Below are 19,390 nucleotides of genomic sequence, written 5' to 3'. Positions count from 1 at the left end.
ACAGGGTCTCAGCTGTGAATGGGTTTAAGTGATAATAGCTCCCACTCTGCTCTGTCCATTAGATTTTAAAATACTTGTTGTGATGTAACTGAAGTTGTGAGGAGCCTTTGCATCTGCACCTCACAAGACCTACATGTCTTACAAGCATTAAAGATTATGCTGACAGTCAGTCGACTGAAGGGGGTTTGCAATGGATTGTAAACATTTCCTCGTATGGTAAATCTTCTGGATATGCAAAGTCAGTGAACTACATGCCTTAAAGGAAAGTCAAGGTACTTGTTTTATGACAACTGCTGCAGCTCCAGTGTTATGGTAAAGCTGCCCTGCTCAAGCCTTTTGCACAGATGACATTTTGACAAGTCAAAGTTGGAAAAAACAGATTGATGGCCGAATTCCATTTAGCACTAGTTTCAGGGACCTGGCACAACAGAGTAGAGCCCTCAAGTAATCCCTGTGGTTTTCCTATCATCACAAGTTGGAGTGGTTGTTGAGGTCCACTGGCTTGTGAATTATTATTTTATTTTTTTTTAAACACAATTGAAACCAATATGTACCAAGTGTGACATTTTTGCAGATGAAAATAATCTTACCCAAGGGCAATTTATATATAAAAAAAAAAAAAAGTTTTTCTGAAAATGTGGCCAACACTTACTGAAAAGCATGCATAACAAAACAATTTTAGATATGAAACACTATTGTACTGACAGATTCCTTTCAAGCTAGCCCTGGAAATCAAGTAGCTCAGTAACGTAAGCATCCCCCCGATTTACTGAACCATCGGATCATTTTTTGATTTCTCAGGTCAAGCCGACACACCAGGCAGAACTTGACAGGGGAAAGCAACTTTGAGCTTAGAGTGACCTCTAGTGGTGATCAACATTAATGACATGGCTGCATACATCTGGTTAGAACCATTTAATAGAGGCTTTAGGAACAAGACATTTAAGAATGTAAAACCATAAAAGCATTGCTGTACATTTTACATGGATTAAGAAAACAATCCCATTATAAAAAAAAAGCCACACCCATACACTGGCCCCTATATTGGTGACCATTTTAGATCATGTCACAAGTTTTAAATTTGCATCCACTTGGCAGCAGTTTCTAAGCAATAAAAATAGCTTGTCAGTGATATAAATTTGGGACTTTGTAAAATTATAGAGCAAGTACATTCAAGTGTGGAATATAAATATATGCTCAAGGACATGCAGCTGAGGTTTCAGTTGGCAAGTAGTGCATTAATGAACGGTGTTGCATTGGAGTTGTCTGTTGCCAACTGAATCTCATGTTTGGTATATAAGGTGACATGGTTCACTGCAGAGCAAGTCATTTCCCAAGACTAAACTGCCATTGTATGTGGGCTATCCATTATAAAGGCCCAGCTTTCAGATTGAAAACCAAAAGTTAAAAACTTGTGGCATGCTTTCAAAAAGGATCAGTAAAAAAAAGCATACATGATATTCAGTTAGTTATCCCACAAACCACTGACATTGTCCTTGGTGTGCAGCCCCTTCAGTCACATTAAAAAAAAGTTTAAGTTACAACTGTACAAATCAGCACATGGTGCCAAACACATTGGCATCTCACTGGGTGAGCTGCGTTGCCAGATCTTTCACCACTGACGACTTGAGCTGCGAGATGGTGGCAATCCTCATCTGCTTCGAAGTCGAGTACTTTCCTTTAATGGCCTGCAAGACAAGTAAAATAAATTAAGCTATACTGTCGTGCAATATTAAGGATCTTCATTGATGTGCCTTGTGGCTAAGAGGCTAAAGTTCCAGTTAAGTCAACAGTAAATGTTGTAAAAAAATAAATAAATACCATGTGTTTGGTCAGCCCTTCGTTCACCTTCACAACATTCTTGGCAATGTGTGCCATCACAGGAATCAAACTCTCTGCCGTGTAGTCCATGTAGTGCTGCAGTGTCACATCCTGAGAAAACATTTCAGACAACTTTACCTTCTGAAGACTTCCACAGCTAAACCATCTTTTAATTAAACACCCCACTTGGCGATACACGGTAGCCTTGACAAGTCTTTTAGAGTTCATGATATCGGCCAATATTGCTATGCTGGCTCAAAAACCCCCATTATGCGAGCTATACGAGTTGGAATAAGGAAACCCACCCATTCTCCAGCATCCAAGATCTTGAGGGTAAGAGCCAAAGAGGCACATGCCAACATGGAAGGCGGGAAGTGAACCATCTCATAGTCAACCATGGTGAGCTCCAGGAGGTATTTGGCCAGGGTGTGTTGCTCAGCAGTTACCTAGGATGAGACGAGCAAGGAACAGACGTTAGCAGCTGGTAAACTTCTACCAAAGCTCTCACTGAATCATGTTTCTGCTGGTTTAAGATGCAGGTACAAACCTCGTAAATCTTTGAAGCCCTTCTCAGGAACTGCAGGGGAAGAGGGCGGCCCAGTTGGAAATTGAGCACCCGAAGAATAGTCATCTCCATGTCTCTGATCTGGGCTGTGGTGTAAGCCCTGTCCGTCACGTAGGCAAAGTCTGAGATCTCTGGGGGATACATCTCCTCGTATTTGGAAGCAAGGAACATGGCAGTAACGCCGACCAGCTGAAGCTGCTTTTTGGGGACTGGGTGCTCCTGTTTGAGGGTCAATCACATTTTATAAACTGGGGTGGCTTGTAGTCAGGATTTTTTTTCTTCTTCCCCATAGGGTAGTAGTGTTTCTTGCAGAGAAAGTAACAAATGGGCTTCATTTTGGTACCGTTACTCACCTGTAGAAAGCGGTCAATGATTCCCACAGTCATGTACATCGTCTCTTGCAGAAGACGGAACTTTAGGCTCACTTGCACTAGCCAGTCAATGAGAATCGCCCGCATGTTACCAGTAACCTCCTGTCCCTGCAGATAAGAGAGTCTGACGTTCTGCTCAACCTGAAGAGACAAGAAACTGGTTAAAATTGAAGGGAGGGGGAAAATGCATGGGGAGGATATAAGAATTTTAAATTTTTATTTTGCTTACCTCTAGCTGTCTGAGGTACTTGTAGATTTCTTTTACATATTCGCTGCAGAGCATGGGGTTGTCATAGTCCTCTGCATCCACATCCCTGACAGCGCTGTGAAGCATGACATCAGAAAATGCTTGGCAGAGGTCAGCAGGCGCACAGCCAGAGGTCTCCATTGGAGTTGGGGATGCTGGCTCAGGGAGAACCTGGAACCATGGAAATCCCACCCAGAGTTCAAACAAACTGAAGCACCACACCCAGCAGTCATTTGTGTCTTAATGACCAGATAGCAGTTGCCATATAACTCACCTGCACCTCTGGCTCCGGCTCCAGTTTAGCAGGAACAACATTTTCTGGTTTTGGTTGTTCAACAACTGCTTTTTTGGTGGCGACTTTGGTCTTCTTAACAGCCTCTGTCTTGACAGCCTAAATGAAAAAAGAGAGAAATCTGAAGTTAAAGCTTAATAGAGAATTAAAACTCTATAATTAAAAACAGATTTTACTTTCTTAAATATTGAGATTTATCAATTTTTAACAGTAAAACATTCTAGGTTTCGTAGTAATCTGCCTTTCGTAGTAATTTGCCTCTGCACTATACTTTTGCTCTGGTTTATGCTTTGAGATGCTTGTTTAAGAAAGGAGATGCACTTATGACTTCTGGTGACTAGTAGTTCTCTTGAATACCTATGTTGAATACACTTCCTGTAAGTCGCTTTGGATAAAAGCGTCTGCTAAATGACTGTAATGTAATGTAATGTAGGTTTTTGAGTGCCTGGCCTACAACGCAGAGACAGGACATAACCATGGGCTCTTTGAACATGCAACCTTAAAGAAGAAATGTCCTCATCTTGCAGAAGGCAACAAAATATATAAATCAGTAGATACAGCCCTACTTACTCAAGTGGTTGCATAAGGTGGTAACATTAATGGCACAATTTTTAATTTGTTAAAACTGGTTTGCCCACACACACATTAATGCCTTCTATAGGCCCAGCTGTTACATCCACAGTACACAAGGCTTTACTTATACATATGAAGACATGATATAACTACTTACCTTTTTCTGTACTTCTTTGTTAACTGGGATGTTTCCGATTTCTCCCAGCGCTGCTCGGGGCTTCATTGCGGGCCCGGTGACCTGGCAGGCTTTCCCCCGAGGTCAGTCCTGGTAGAAGCCAAGCGGTTCTACGGTAAAACAAATGGAAATAATCAAAAGTTAATGCAATTTGCACGCTGCCGTCCTTGGGTCGCATTCATATGATGGAACAGTTGCACGACAACATTGCATCTTATAAAAAAAAAATTAAAAATAAACACGTCCAACAGTCATAATAGATGAATGAGAAATAGAAAACAAACAACTTAAAGTACGTACTCTGGTCACTCGAAGAGCCATTTCGAAACGTGTGTTGCTTCAACGGGCGGAGACTCGTAATGGAGACTGAATGAAGCGGTGTAACTTTCACCTTCGCCGTCTTGGTTTAAATCCTCGCTTACTGCAAGCTGATTGGCTGAGCCCTGAATCCTCCGAGCAATTTGATTGGCTCAGCGCATCGGTTTCAAATGCGTTCCCCAGACGACCAGTGGTCACATGATTTAGATTGGCTCTCTTCCTGTTTCCGGCTAAGTCTTGCTTATTCTCATTTTTACACTATCTAAATTTGACGTTCCTTTTATTTTTTTTCTCTACAATGTAGAGCCATAAGCAATTAATGAAACTGATTTTATTACTTTTATTTTTATTTATTTATGTATTATTTATAATTTTTATTTCATTTATTTCATAATTAATGTTGTTTTATAGGCAATACTCTATAGGCCTTGTTAGTTCCAGGTTCAATATGTGCACTAAGGTTCTTTCAATAAGTTTTCAATAAACGTTGAACCCATCTGGCCCTTGACTTGTATCAATTTCTTTATTTCGGCCCACTGTGTATTTGAGTTTGACACCCCTGCTCTACATCAACGACATATTTAGTGAACACGTTTATAAACCCAAAAAAAGAAGAACTGTGCTGTAACAAAAAGAAAGAATATAATCCGGAAGTTAAAGCATTTACTTGTGTTTTCGTTTAAACCCCAGATTGCTCGCAGGTTGGCTTTGTAATCATCTTTGTAATTAGTTTTCGATTCCTTATCCCCCCCCCCACACCCTAAAAACAAAGACAATAATTTAATGCCCAGTTATTTTTTATTTTCTATTTCTTAAATACGTCTTAACTACAAGATCACCAAACAGCTATTCTGCTGTCAAACATATCTTCAAGTTGCTCTACTTTGAATATACAGCTATATTTTGTGTGGGGGTTCAATATGTGGAGCTTCTTACCCACACAACTCAAAATGCTTTGCCATTCAAGTTGAAACAGCTTTTAAATAGAATCAGTTATGTAGTCATGAATAAGCTGGTGCTTGTCATTGTTTTTTTTGTGTTTTATATTTATAGCTGTACTTTTGCATTTGTATTTATATGAACATAGTAGTGAAGTGTTTATGCTTACATCTGTCCCTCTTTGTTGTCTTTTTTTTTTTTTTTGTATTTCTTTGTATATATGTTGAGAGCAACGGAAAAAACAGAGTCAAATTCCTAGTATATATGTGTTTGGCACCATGTGCTGATTTGTACAGTTGTAACTTAAACTTTTTTTAATGTGACTGAAGGAGCTGCACGCCAAGGACAATGTCAGTGATTTGCGTGATAACCAACTGAATATCATGTATGCTTTTTTTACTGATCCTTTTTGAAAACATGCCACACGTTTTTAACTTTTGGTTTTCAATCTGAAAGCTGGGCCTTTATATATAGTATATATGGCTAATACAGCTGATTGTGAAGTGCTGGTGCTTGTCATTGAGTTTTATGGATTTTTGATTGGCTTGTATTTGTATAAAGGAACACGGAAATTGTGATTCAAGTCTTGGATTTGGATTTAGGACATCCCCACTTCTGGAGACTTTTGCCCTGGGTCCCCTGACCCCTATGCTTCTGAGCCTGTGCCTAGACCTGATCAGTATCCATGTATGATGGTCCTATACTTTGAGGACTGTTCCCTTCATTGACCTCTTCAAGGGGAGATAAGATAAAATAAGATAATCCTTTATTAGTCCCGCAGCAGGGAAATTTACAGGATTACAGCAGCATAGGATAGTGCAAACAAGAGACATAGTAAAAAAACAAGATCAAAAATAAGTTTTATAAATAAGCAAATGAGCAATTAAAAAACAGTAAAGAATCCACAGTAACTGAAATATTATATACACAGACAGAAACTATTATAACTATTGTATTGCACAGTGTATTTGTATTGAGGTTTTTAGTGTCTTGTGGTCTACTGGGAGCAGAGCTGGTTGTGCAACCCGACAGCAGCAGGAGGGAAGGACCTGTGACATATCAAAGAACAAGGTGAGATATTATAATATCTCACCTTGTTATAATAATAATAGTTAAAAAGTTAAAAATAGTTAAAATAGTTGTTGTTTTTTTCTCTGTCTGTAAATATAATATTTCAGTTATTGTTGTTTTTTTCTACTGTTTTTTTTTTATTGCTTATTTATAATACTTGTTTTATTTTATTTTATTTTTATTTTTTTTTTAGCTTGTCTTCTTCTACTATGTCTCTTGTGTGCACTTTACGCTACGCTGTTGTAAGTCTGCAAATTTCCCCGCTGCTGGGACTAATAAAGGATTATCTTATCTTATCTTATCTTATCTTAAAAAAACAAGATCAAAAATAAGTTTTATAAATAAGCAAATGAGCAATTAAAAAACAGTAAAGAATCCACAGTAACTGAAATATTATATACACAGACAGAAACTATTATAACTATTGTATTACACAGTGTATTTGTATTGAGGTTTTTAGTGTCTTGTGGTCTACTGGGAGCAGGACCTGTGACATATCAAAGAACAAGGTGAGATATTATAATATCTCACCTTGTTATAATAATAATAGTTAAAAAGTTAAAAATAGTTAAAATAGTTGTTGTTTTTTTTTCTCTGTCTGTAAATATAATATTTCAGTTATTGTTTTTTTTGTTTTTTTTATTGCTTATTTATAATACTTGTTTTATTTTATTTATATTTTTATATTATATTTATTATATTTTATTATATTTATTTTTATTTTTATATATTATCTTATATATATTATATTATCTTATATTATATTATATTTATTATATTTATATTATATTATATATTATATTATATTATAATCAGAGCAATCAGAGCTCAACCGTGGATGTACAGACGTCTCATGGGGTAGCTGGGGTTTACGAGGAGCATTTGAAGGCAACACCTGTTTTCTCTGGCTGTAAACGTCACAGATACATGATTACATGAAGATTGACCGATAAGCACCAACAATACCATCGAAGCTATGGTCTTATCTAAAAGCTGTATAAACAAGGTTAACTGGTTTGTAATGGCATACAACCTCGCCGCGGCTTTACAACACTGCTGCCTTCCAATCACAGAGTCACAATTTCCGTGACGTCCACCGGAAAAGCGAGCACGCAAACGCACCACGTAAAACAAAACAGATGCCCCCGCAGAGCAGCGACAGAGGACGGCCGTGAAGTCAGTGTACACAAACCACGACCCACCTAGACGGCCCTAGTTGTTCAGCCCCGATGTGAGTGTCGTCGTCCCGTCGACCCGACAGGTTCAAGACACGTTTCTCCCACAGACGGTGAGTCCACCTCGTAGCTAGCTAGCTAGCTAAAGTTAGCTAGCTAGCTAGCGGACGTGGTTGTGTGACAGGGGTCGGTGCTAGCCTCGACGTCCACGTCCATCTGACTGCTTCCTGTTAAATAAACCCTCGTTGGGTTATTAACACGTGTTGAAAACTGTTTTTATTATCGGACTGCGAGGTTGTGATATTAAATGTAACTTGAGCTTCTTAAACATAAGCTAAGTTGGCTAATAAACAGCTGAAAACACAGCTTTGCTTTTCAACAACACCTTAACTAAAGCAGAGGATCTGGACGTGACAGTTCAGTGTGAATACACGTAAAAGCTCCTTGTTGTGAGGTATTGTTAATATAAGTTAATCTGCAGCTCGAACAAAGAACAGACAAAGCAAAGGCAACAGCAGTGCTAACCGCTAGCATGCTAACAGCTCTCTGGTAGCTAACCGCTAGCATGCTAACAGCTCTCTGGTAGCTAACCGCTAGCATGCTAACATTCGCAGGATCACTAGAACCTGCTCACACGGTTGTTGTGGCTAACTCGTTAGCTTGTGAGCAGTGAGACTAACTCATTAAGATCTGTGTTGTCTGTCTGTGGGTTTAAACTTTTCAAACTTTCTACTCCGAGGTGACGAGGTCCAGCCTGCCAGGTGTTATGTAGCAAAGCATGTTTCCAGAGAAAGGCTGTAGCAGCAGACATTAGCTTGCTAGCATGACTCAGTGGATTTGACACACTGGCTGTGGCCCGTTGTTTGTCAGGAAGCAGCCGGAGACGGAAGCCGACATGCACTGAATTGGTTACTTAAAACAGAACATGAGAACATATAATTAAAGATGGAGTTTCACGTTAGCATGATCCCACTTCATGTTAGGTTTCAGGAAGGGATTTCTGCCTTTCTCTCATTTTATCATGTGATCTACAGGTGTCAGGCTCAACCTTGTGCCCATATCAGAGTTTGTTCCCAAGAGTCTCCTGCCCAAAAAAAGTCTGTGTAGGATTTGGCAGACTATGTTTTTATAATATGTTTCTTCAATGTGTCATAGAGCTTTACATTACACTACATTACATTACATTACAGTCATTTAGCAGACGCTTTTATCCAAAGCGACTTACAGGAAGTGTATTCAACATAGGTATTCAAGAGAACTACTAGTCACCAGAAGTCATAAGTGCATCTCCTTTCTTAAACAAGCATCTTAAAGCATAAACCAGAGCAAAAGTATAGTGCAGAGGCAAATTACTACGAAAACAATAATTGCAACAGACTAATACGAATATAATAAGTGCTACAAACTACTACGAATAGGATAAGTGCAGTAAACAAATACAAATTCAATAAGTGCAGCGAACTGATACGAATACAGTAAGTGCAATAACTAATACGAGTGTGCCTTGTGCCCATATCAGAATTTGTTCCCAAGAGTCTCCTGCCCAAAAAAAGTCTGTGTAGGATTTGGCAGACTATGTTTTATAATATGTTTCTTCAATGTGTCATAGAGCTGATGGTATCTTTGATGGAAGAAGGGAAACCTACTCAGACTAGGACTCACATTTTGGCATGATAACAGCCCTGTTAACAGGATTCTAGGGGCTGTCTATAATTAGATGTTTCCACAGCCTTACTGTATAAAAGTAACTGGAGAGTGTGCACCTCCTGAGTTCACAATGTCACATTGCACTTCTGTTACAGGGGAAAGCTGTCATACACAGGTCAATGTGAGTCTGTAGCTGCATGGAGCACTGCACACACACACACACACATACATACATACATACATACATACATACATACATACATACATACACATACGTGAAGGTGCAGATTGCAGCAGTGTAGCGTTGACAGTTTTGGGGAGAGAAGGAGGACTCTGATGCAATTCATCTGAACTTTGTGATGTGATTACTTCACTTTTTGGTTACCCGATGTTGTGCCAGTAATTCTAAACAGTCTTCCCAAAGAGTTTGACGAATACAATGAGGGTTATTATAACTTACCCTTACTCAACAAAAAAAGTTACCGTAAATGTTGTCTAAACACCAACAGCTGAACAATGGTTTTGCCCAATTAAAGTAGTCTAAAAATGGTGCGACAAAATGAAAAGAACCCTTGATCCACCTTCTATCTTATACAGGGCTTCAAACCACATCTCACAGTATTCATCAGTTAAGATCAAGAAGCTATTTGCATACAACAGGATTGGTTGCGATCTCTCCCCGAAAACGCTATCTTGTGAGATATCAGATTTTTTTTTATTTTTTTTATATACAATTGAAGGAATAACTGGGGAAAGTGACTTCTGTCAGTCATGATCATTGACTGTCTACATTTTTACCATGTTGCCTATTGACCATATGAATATAAAAATGTTACTTGGATTGAATACATTAAATAGCTCAGCAGCTAAACCAGCCAAAGATATGAGCTTTAGTTATTTGCTGATAATGATGATGTCACTTAACCTATCAAATTGCCACCTGGTAATGCATTGTGTGGTATGGGTGTGTTAGGTGGAGTTGACTGTAATTTTGTCTGTTTTAGTAGGTAGAAAGAGTGCAGCCAGCTGTGAAAATAGCTAGAGGTTGCTAATTCTTTTAGCCATTTCTAGGGATGATTTCTGGAGGTCTATTTATCGTTTCTTTACGCAAGTCTTTCCTACTGTATTTTAGTTTTTACAAACACTCTAACATGTGTCTTTGTTTGTATTCTCAGGTTCACCAAGCGGCAGACATCGTCATGGCCCAGGAGACTAATCAGAGTCAAGTTCCTATGCCCTGTGCTAATGGCTGTGGTTTCTATGGCAACCCTAGGACTAATGGCATGTGCTCTGTGTGCCATAAGGAGCAACTGTCAAGGCAGAACAATGGAGGACTCAGTACTTTGAGTGTTGTGGGTAAGGCCTGCTGTGTCCGTCAAGTTTATATTTTGTTTGTTCCCACGTGCATGTTGGACAAAACTCAACCTCTGTATTCGACTGTAACATTTGGTGAAATTTCCCTCAGGCAGCAGCGGTGGCCCCATGGCTGAGGCTTCTGCCATCCAGAGGTTAGAGGCCACCTTGAATAATGCTGCAGCTGCTGCAGTCGCTGCTGCAGAGGTGGCAGCTGAGGCCGCCACCTCTGCTGAGGCTGCTGCCAATGAGGCTTTCAGGTGAGGGGATCCCCAGGGTGTTTTATACTGCCTTTAACAAAGCCTGCAAGGTCGCCATTTTGAAATGGAAAGTTGTGAACAGATTGTCTACTCAACTTCAAAGCCTGGGTTGCACAAACAAACATTTTTTTAATGTAAAATCTTGGTTTAACTTGATATCATTTTGCACCAAACTTTAAAACTCTTAAAATTAAGGAAGATCAAATTTAAGATGGCTAGCAAACTAAATTATACAGAGCAAACATCTCCATATTGATTTAACTCTATTAGATTTAGGTTTAAACTTAGATTTACTAAACAGAGATTAGTTTTTAATTGTGCAACAGAGCTCCACTTAATTCTAAACCTGGATGTAATCATTTTAAACATCGTTTTGCTAAACTCTGATTAAGACTGATCTTAGATTTAACTAATCCTTGTTGGTTCAACCAAGCCTCCTTGCGTCTTGAATGCCAGTTCATAGCCACTTCCAGGGCGCTGACATTTGGAAAAAAAACAGAAAGAAATGTCATTTAGTTAGCTATGGAAATGTTTCCACTTACAAAGTCATGAATGCCACATCAGTAGGTCATCATGTAGACTCTTCTCTTAAACTCAGCACTTAAAGGCACCAATAAACCCTGAAGCAATACAACCTAAGTAGGATCTCATGAGTGTCTCTTCAGCTGATAAAGACACTTCCGATATGGGGAATATGGTTTTGTTATTCTTTTTTTACTAATTTTGTCCTGTTCATCCTTTCCAGTGGGGTTTCAACTGCCATGTCTGTAACACAGCAAATGACTGAGATGAGTCTCTCTTGTGAAGAGAGAGGAGCATCAGGGAGCAAAGTAGAGCTCACAGAGCCAGGTGGGTTTGGTTTAGAGGGTCGGTCCATCACTGGGATAGTACCTTGATTTGTCAGATTAACTATGATAGGCCCAAAACATATGTATCTTTCTGGTTATTTTAAGTATAAACTCCACATTGCAATAGAACATTTATCTAATAATCTATCCTCAGAAGTTTTATTTTTATTTTTTTTACAGTTCTATGTGAGGTACTTTACTGAGTTAATTGTTTTATTTTTTTTATGCGTCTCCAGTTTTGACTCAGCCCACATTCTCAGCCTCTTGTCCCTCCGGTGCTGGCAGTGAGCAGTCCAAAGCCCCAGAGCCCCAAAAACCCAAGAAGAATCGCTGCTTTATGTGTCGCAAAAAGGTTGGCCTTACAGGTAAGAAATGACACCAACAAACAACTTAAATTCACTTTAAAATGTCACCACTCGTCACAGGTTTGTTATTTTTCTTCTGCGTCAAGTGCATTTAGTTCTTCTAGTTAAAATGTTGTAATTTAGTTGTTTACAAGATTAAATTGTTGTTAGGTGTTCAAACTGGAATCATTTCTGTCGCTTGACAATGAGATTGCTTGGGAGAGCAGCTGTGTTTCTGGCTCAAAATGCCAATACTGTTCGGTTAAACCAGACACACGCACAACAAGCTATGCTTGTCTGCCTATTTGTCACGCAGTCCACAGAAGAATACGAGGGGCGGATTTACTTTAAATTTGAAATTTGGTGGATGAAAATATATTTTTCAGTGATCCATCACAATCTTCTGCAGCAAATGTAAAAGTAACACATTTTGCTTGAGGCAGCAAAGAGCCAAAAAGGAGAATGACAGAGTCCAGAAGTTATTGATTTTTACAGATCGCCTTGGTAACACACTCATGTACACCTCTCCCCCCATTATCTGGCAAAAATACCCCAGAAAATTCATTCAAAAATTTGAAAGTTATTGATATCAGATTTAAAGTTTACCTATAAGCTGAAATTCCTATTTTGTGGGTCTTTAAAACCATTTTTACAGAACTTTGGGGATTGAAGGATCCTGCAAAAGGCATCAGTTAAGTCCAATGTCCAAGTGTCCAAAATATTGAGATCTGTTTTTACTACTCGTTTTTTAAGGTTAACATCATGCCGCATGTGTGCCAGGATGTTTATAGTTAGGGATATTTCGCAGCTGTGAGCACTTTATTGATTTGACTCAGCCTGTCCTCTGCTGTGGCCTTTCAGGTTTCGACTGCCGCTGTGGGAATCTGTTCTGTGGACTTCACCGTTACTCAGATAAGCATAACTGTCCGTACGACTACAAAGCTGAGGCTGCTGACAAGATTCGCAAAGAGAACCCCGTGGTTGTTGCTGACAAGATCCAGAGAATATGAAAAGAGCTCTCCGTTTGACTTTGAACACTGGGATCTATAGGCTTTAAAAAAATGGACTTGAGCCCAACCTTCTTCCTGAAGGATCTGTTGTTTTCCCCCTCATTTGTTACACATTCAAGACTTTTTCCCCAATGCATGAATGTTCACATATATTTTCAGCTTTCATTCTTGTTTTTGTGTGCGTTTAACACTTTTGGAGGGTTGTATGTGAGGATTATGGCGGGGGGGGGGGGGGTCCATATCAGTGGAAGTGACTGCGGGAGGTTGCTGATGAAGGAGTCATTGCCCTTTTAGAAGATGCTGTGCAGGCTGTCATGTGATCCTCCCCGAGAACGCTTGAACTCTGCCTGGAAAGAGTTCGGACACTTTGGGCCTGTTTGGACTCTCAGACTTTTACTGCTGTTCGCTGATGGCGCCATCTCAGCCGTGCTTGCTCTCTGCTGGCTTGAGTAGCAAAATGGTTGTTTTTCTTTTTTCAGTTTTTGGCCTCCACTTAACACTGTGAGGTCAGAGTTTCACCCTCCATACTAGTCAGACCTGGCATCCTGGTAAGTTATCATCCTAAAATGCTTCTCTGTGCCGCTGGAATCCCATCCACATTGCCCCCCCCCCTCTAACACACAGCTCAGACATATTGCTGAAGAGACTTTGGAAAAGAGACTTTGTTGCTAGCCCTTTCTTGCTGGCTGGCTCGCTCATATTCCTTCCCTCCTGCTGTGTGTGTGTGGCACTAGAATAACAATGTAGTTTGACAGTTAACTTTATTTTTTCCCCTGTTGATCTCTGGCTGATTGCTGTGACCCGCTCTGTGTCCCGGGTTCTGAATAGCAGGCACGTCGAAGTCCTGCTATTCAGGTATCTAAAACCATCCACTGAAGTCACGTGACTATACTAGTCATCTGACTGTTAAATGTGTGTTTCCCCTTTTTTTGTTTGTTTTCCAGAAAATGATGTGTATGCTGTGTGTTGTTGTATGACAAGTAGCCTGAACTTGTATTAATTTTTGCCTTGGAAGGGTTTAGCTCCACTAATATTTCATATTTTACTTCACTATTGAATGTTTTCCTCAATTTTTAATGTGAGCTGACAAATGCAAATTGTTGGGGAGTGTTGGAATGTTGCATACTGCGTATCAAACACAGGTATGTGTGTGTGTTTGAGGGAGTATAAGTGGAAGGCTGTTGTATGAGACTGAGTGGTTGTGTACCGCGGTGATTTAGACCTGTGGTCGTAGGTTATTAATCATTTTCCTTTTTTGAATTTTTCTTTTTGGTCTGGCTGCTTAACGTGTGTTTTTGTTTTTTACCCTTTTTAGTTATGCAAGTTTGTACAAACATCTTTATTTATATACTGCAGTGTGCGTAATCTTCCAATAATAAAGAATTAATTGTACGATGTAAATAAATTATGTTCACAAATATAAATTCAAGAGTTCATGGCTCTTCATTATGACATGGCACTGTTGTCCAATTCCATCTAAAAGGAAATATTGATAGCTTGGCCTTCATTTCTAAACTTTTATCCACGTGGTTCTACTTAATGTGTTATTTTACAGTATCGACTGTCAACGGGAAGAAGGTGAGAAGTTTTCACTCTGAGTGTAAACTTTGGAACAATCAGAATTCAGGAAATCTGTTTTAAAGGGACAGTTCACATCACGGTCAAAAATTCATATTTTTTTCTCTTACCTGTAGTGCTATTTACCAATGTAAATTGTGTTGCTATGAGTTTCTGGGTGTTGGAGATATCGTCCTTGACACTAGATGGCGCTCTACTTGTGCTGCTCAAATCGCCAAACAATTTGAAAACTTGACAGCAATGGTTCTTTACTGAAATTATGGCCTGCTTCCTCAAAATAATCTGCAAACGTTGCGAACAGCTTAATGGGGGAACTATTTTATTTTTTTCTTTGCGTGTGTGCATTTATACTCTATAATCTTTGTTCTACTGAGCTAGCTACCGTTACAGCTCAGCCTAAGAGGAAGTCATTAATGTTTACCTCAAGCGATGTGTTGGTGTACAAATGAGACATTAAATAGCCTCTGTGAAATGCACAGCAGTCATAGAGGATGACGAATCATTAGTTTTCAATATTTCTCAAGAAAGAGATGTCAAATAATGCCAATAGTGTTGGGATACATGTTGTAACCATATCTATGCAACAGCAATTTAATAATACTTAAACCAAACTTGCATTGAACAGGTTCAGACGTTCGGTGCAACGTCCGCCTGACATTTACAGACTGCTGTCTGTCATTTCATCTCCAACAGCTCTGATTCCATGTGACTGGTGTCTCTGCAGGGGAAACAGGATCTGTATAGTCTCGGGTCACGTTATGACACCTGCTCCCCTGCCTCTACAACAGGACTGTATGTTTTGATACAGGTGCAGAGTATGCTCATCCATCAGCACCAGCAGCACGTGACATCATAAAAACACTTCTGTTATATTCAGCAACCCCCCCCCCCCCCAATTGTTGTGCTCCTGCAATCATTTTAAGATTCTTTGAAGTTGCTCAGGTTTGTTTAAGTTGTCTGCATTCATAAAGCTCACAATAACAACACAGTAGGATATTATATAAATACACACAAATCAAGACATATATAATATGTTACTATTAATTTATAGAAACAGAAACAAGTGTTTCTTTGCCTCATCCATTATAATAAGTGTTGGGTGTATTTATTTACTTGATTGGATCCCCTTTATCTTCCACTGTAGCAATTTTTGTTGCTAAAGTTCCTGGGACACTGAAAGTAAAATTATTTATTTTACAATAAATACACAATTACTATAAGGGATAAGAAGAACATTTATAAAGCCTAAAAGAAAGCAAAATGTAAAGTTCCTCACTCTGGAAAATAGATAAGTGACAGATAATTGACGTGTCAATACACAGGCTGTAATGTGGGTGTGTTTTGAGTACATATTTTCTGACCTATGTTGCATATAAATCCTAAACTTCAAAGTAAGTAGCAGCTACTGATTTAATTCTCCAAAAGTGCAAGTTCCACATTTTACAAAACTAAATCTTTTGATTATGTTTACTTTCCACCTACCCACTAGGTGGCATAACAGACTTATACAATCCTTTTTTGCAACATGTAGCATCAAAACAAAAGCCCAAACCTGACTCTACGCTTACACGTATTTTTCAGTTTAAATTACGACATCTTTACAGACAAACAAATTAAAAGTTTACTCAATGATTAAAGACCACTCAAACACTGCAAGCACTTAAAGTGATGAAACATACAGGCAAAACTGTTTGGACATCGTGCAAGGGCGTAGGAAGTTTGAAAGTAGACTTTACTCCCCAGACCCGATTTGTGATCCCATAGAAAGACAATTTCTTGTAATATTTCGGTGTTGTTTAATGTTCACATTTCTGAATTTTGAATATGTATATGCAATAAAAAATGTCTAGTGGCATTTTCATTTTTTACATTGAATTGTTTTTTTCAAAACCTTTGTCATGCACACACTCTTTGCTGCTCAGTTATAGATGTGCAGTAATAATGCAGCATTTGGGAGACTATATCCATTAACTTTTAATTGCTCATCCATCTTTCATGGTGGTGATGCATGAAATATTGATTTAGAAACATCTGAAGTGGTTTTAAGACATGCAGGTGTTTAGAAATGCATGTCAAGATCACGAACAGGTCCAGATTTCGAAATGGTTAATTTCAGTTGAAGGAAACAGAACTTCCTGCAGTGGGCATTGAGAGGGACAAGACTGCACTAAGCCTTTTATAGACTAAATAGTAGTTAGTTTGCTAACTTTTTAATTGGTATATATGTATGTTACAAAACAGACAACTGGACAAAGACACAGGTGACAAAAACACAACGAACACATACATGTAAAGATGCTTTAAGCAACAACACTACAATGTTGTATTTGCAGCATTTTCTATTTCATATGTGCTTCTCACCTTTACAGGGTCGTTGTTGGTTTACACAACGGAGACTCTCTCTCTCTCTCTCTCTCTCTCTCTCTCTCTCTCTATCTCTATCAGAGTGGACATTTAGCCGTTGCTCACATAATAAGTGACAGATAAAGTGTAAAGAAGTTCCAAAAGCTATTCAAAAACCATTTCTGGAGCATATTGGCAGCTTAACACATACAAACTTGTACAAACCCAAAATAAATAAAAAAATATATAAATATTGCCTTACAATAGCTCATGTATGGCCACTTTAGGTTGAAGAAATGGTTGGTCTGTGTGGTGATTTACAGTGCTAGTGCTCTAAATAGGATTAACTAATTACACCACTTTCTCAACCTGTGCCAATATTCCCTAAACAGGTGGGCAGGAATGCAGCAGACGTGTCACCTGAAACACACTCACATGTTCACCAGCACAAGACTGAAAGGGTGTGATCCTCGTCTCACATGTGGGAACTCACAACCATGTAATGGAACCATTTTGGACGTGAAAAATGAGCTCCACTCTATTATTTAATGATTCAATAAGAGGTTTTTTTTTGGTACGGTTTCCAACTCTGCACACACGTAACTGCTGTCAGTCTATGGTGGGGGTCAGCTGACTTTATACCTGCTGTTTTTTATTTTTATGTCAAAACAAAACAATGCTGTAGCTGCAAGGTCATCCCAAAGTATTTACTGTTTGCCTAATGAGCCTCACCAAGAGAAATCTAAACCTTCATTAAATCTTTAGGGAGTCTGGTCTTCTTGCATGTGTGTGTGTGTGTGTTTGGTCTCCAATAACAAGATGAGTGAGAGTGTCTCTAGGCACTGTAGTTGGTCCTTTGACCATTTAGGAAAAAAAGCAGGACACATTAGTCAAGCCTAGCTAAATAAAGCGATACTAAATTAATTTAAGAGTCAGGGGCCTGATATGATCCACGTCATGACCCACTGATGTATATCTACGCCACGCATGTAATTATGATAAAATACATATGGCCCACTTCCTGGAAAAGAACACAGCTTTTCTGCTTGATAAGCTACAGTAGGTCATCTTTGGTTTCCAGAAATGACTGCATCTGTCAAAGAACACCTGTTGAGAGCAGGTCACATGCAGCAGTCGCCATAGTGACGGTGCTGTCAGATACCTGAGTTGGGTGCTGGCGGGGAGCCAAGGCAGAGGAGAGCCATCCTGCTGGGGTGTAGACTGGGCCAGCGCTGCAGAGGACACAGGGGACGGACGCTTTTTATTTTTCATCATGCCGAGAAAAAGAGATACAGTTTCAAATGATGATGGTGAGTTAAAGACTAGAGGACTGTAAAAATTTGCATTTTAGGTCATTATGATATAAGTTTTGTAGGTTATAAAAATGTGTGATGCCACCTGGTTCATTTAGGAAGATCAATATTTTTTCCTCTAAAACAAATTTGGAAGATAAGATTGTAGGACCACTTACTACTTACAGACTTTATATAACAAGTATCACCATCAAATGCTTTAATGCCAGAGGTGTGGATTTGGGTCATGTGACTTTTGACCCCTTTCTCACTAGCAGAGACTTAATGAAGCTAGCCATTTAGCCATCATCACAGGTTCTGGTTTTGTTTCCATTGGTCTCCACCCACTGTTGGGCAGAGTTCCTGGAACTACGTTTAGGCAGAGTTGAGGAAATGATACAACATTTATGTTAAAGAGATTTTCAAAGGGTTAAGGTGCGAGTTTGCATATGCGGTAAACAATTGGCGATCCAATCATAGGAAACAGCTTCATAGTACAACTAGATCTCAAAAAACTCCAGAGAATTTAGTGTGTTAGCATGCTAACATTTGCTACTTAGCACTGAACACAAGTTACAGTTGAGGCTGAGTTTTTCAGCTATTTGGTCATTAGCAAAATCATCGGCAAAACTGAAATTTCCAGTATTTCTTTCGTTAGTGTTTTTTGAAAAAAGGAAGCATGTTTCTTTCATTTTACATGTAATGTGTTGAGTAACACCTCCAACTATGATACATCATTCTTTATATCTGTTTCCAGTAAAAGAAAAATAATCCAATCGTCGTCAAACTTTTTGTATTGAAGTCAAGTTTCAGTGCACTGTAGGCCCCATCACATAATAAGGAAGATCACTACTGTACTATCTTAATACCTTATTTCCTTACAACTTTATTCTAGATAATTCTTGAAATTTGAATATAAGTGCATTTTACTTTCCAATGAAAACAAATGGAGAGGTGCTTTTATTATTTACAAGAACAGGTCTTAGAATAATGAGATAGCTAAGAGATTATTAGACACAGAAGTCTCAAATACAAGAAAGGGTGACCTTTTCTTTTCCTTGGTAAATGTAAGCTAGTGCATTTCTGTTTCTAGGCTGCAGCCGCGCTAGCAGCTCTGTGACGCTGTTTTTCAGCACAATGGTGCTTTAAGCTAAATGCTAACATCAGC

General features: G+C 39.0%; 2 protein-coding genes across 2 annotated transcripts; one reads left to right on the top strand and one right to left on the bottom strand.

The window, feature by feature from the left end:
- Positions 1–875: 875 nt before the first annotated feature.
- ccnb1 (cyclin B1) lies at positions 876–4,380 on the bottom strand. The gene is given in 10 exon segments (XM_054612137.1): positions 876–1,688; positions 1,822–1,932; positions 2,127–2,267; positions 2,369–2,605; positions 2,740–2,898; positions 2,987–3,175; positions 3,279–3,395; positions 4,027–4,115; positions 4,118–4,154; positions 4,345–4,380. Coding segments are annotated over 10 exon segments (1,206 nt in total). The 5' UTR covers positions 4,366–4,380; the 3' UTR covers positions 876–1,583.
- A 2,935-nt stretch (positions 4,381–7,315) lies between these two features.
- Positions 7,316–14,427, top strand: LOC129102292 (AN1-type zinc finger protein 5-like). Its single transcript, XM_054612367.1, has 6 exons — positions 7,316–7,660; positions 10,370–10,550; positions 10,660–10,807; positions 11,553–11,656; positions 11,892–12,020; positions 12,861–14,427. The coding sequence occupies exons 2-6, from the start codon at positions 10,394–10,396 to the stop codon at positions 13,007–13,009; spliced, it is 687 nt and encodes a 228-aa protein (XP_054468342.1). The 5' UTR covers positions 7,316–7,660; positions 10,370–10,393; the 3' UTR covers positions 13,010–14,427.
- Positions 14,428–19,390: the final 4,963 nt, after the last annotated feature.

Source organism: Anoplopoma fimbria, chromosome 14 (assembly GCF_027596085.1).
Source record: "Anoplopoma fimbria isolate UVic2021 breed Golden Eagle Sablefish chromosome 14, Afim_UVic_2022, whole genome shotgun sequence".
NCBI classification, from domain to species: domain Eukaryota; kingdom Metazoa; phylum Chordata; class Actinopteri; order Perciformes; family Anoplopomatidae; genus Anoplopoma; species Anoplopoma fimbria.
Note: the sequence above shows the minus strand (reverse complement) of the source record. Positions and strands in the feature narration are given on the sequence as shown.

What these genes read in the sequence shown, in the direction of transcription:
- LOC129102292 (XM_054612367.1), top strand. Translation starts at nt 10,394, where the DNA reads ATGGCCCAGGAGACTAATCAGAGTCAAGTTCCTATGCCCTGTGCTAAT. An exon ending in CAGTACTTTGAGTGTTGTGG is followed by an intron (nt 10,551 to 10,659) that starts GTAAGGCCTGCT and finishes AATTTCCCTCAG; the next exon opens with GCAGCAGCGGTGGCCCCATG. An exon ending in CAAAAAGGTTGGCCTTACAG is followed by an intron (nt 12,021 to 12,860) that starts GTAAGAAATGAC and finishes GTGGCCTTTCAG; the next exon opens with GTTTCGACTGCCGCTGTGGG.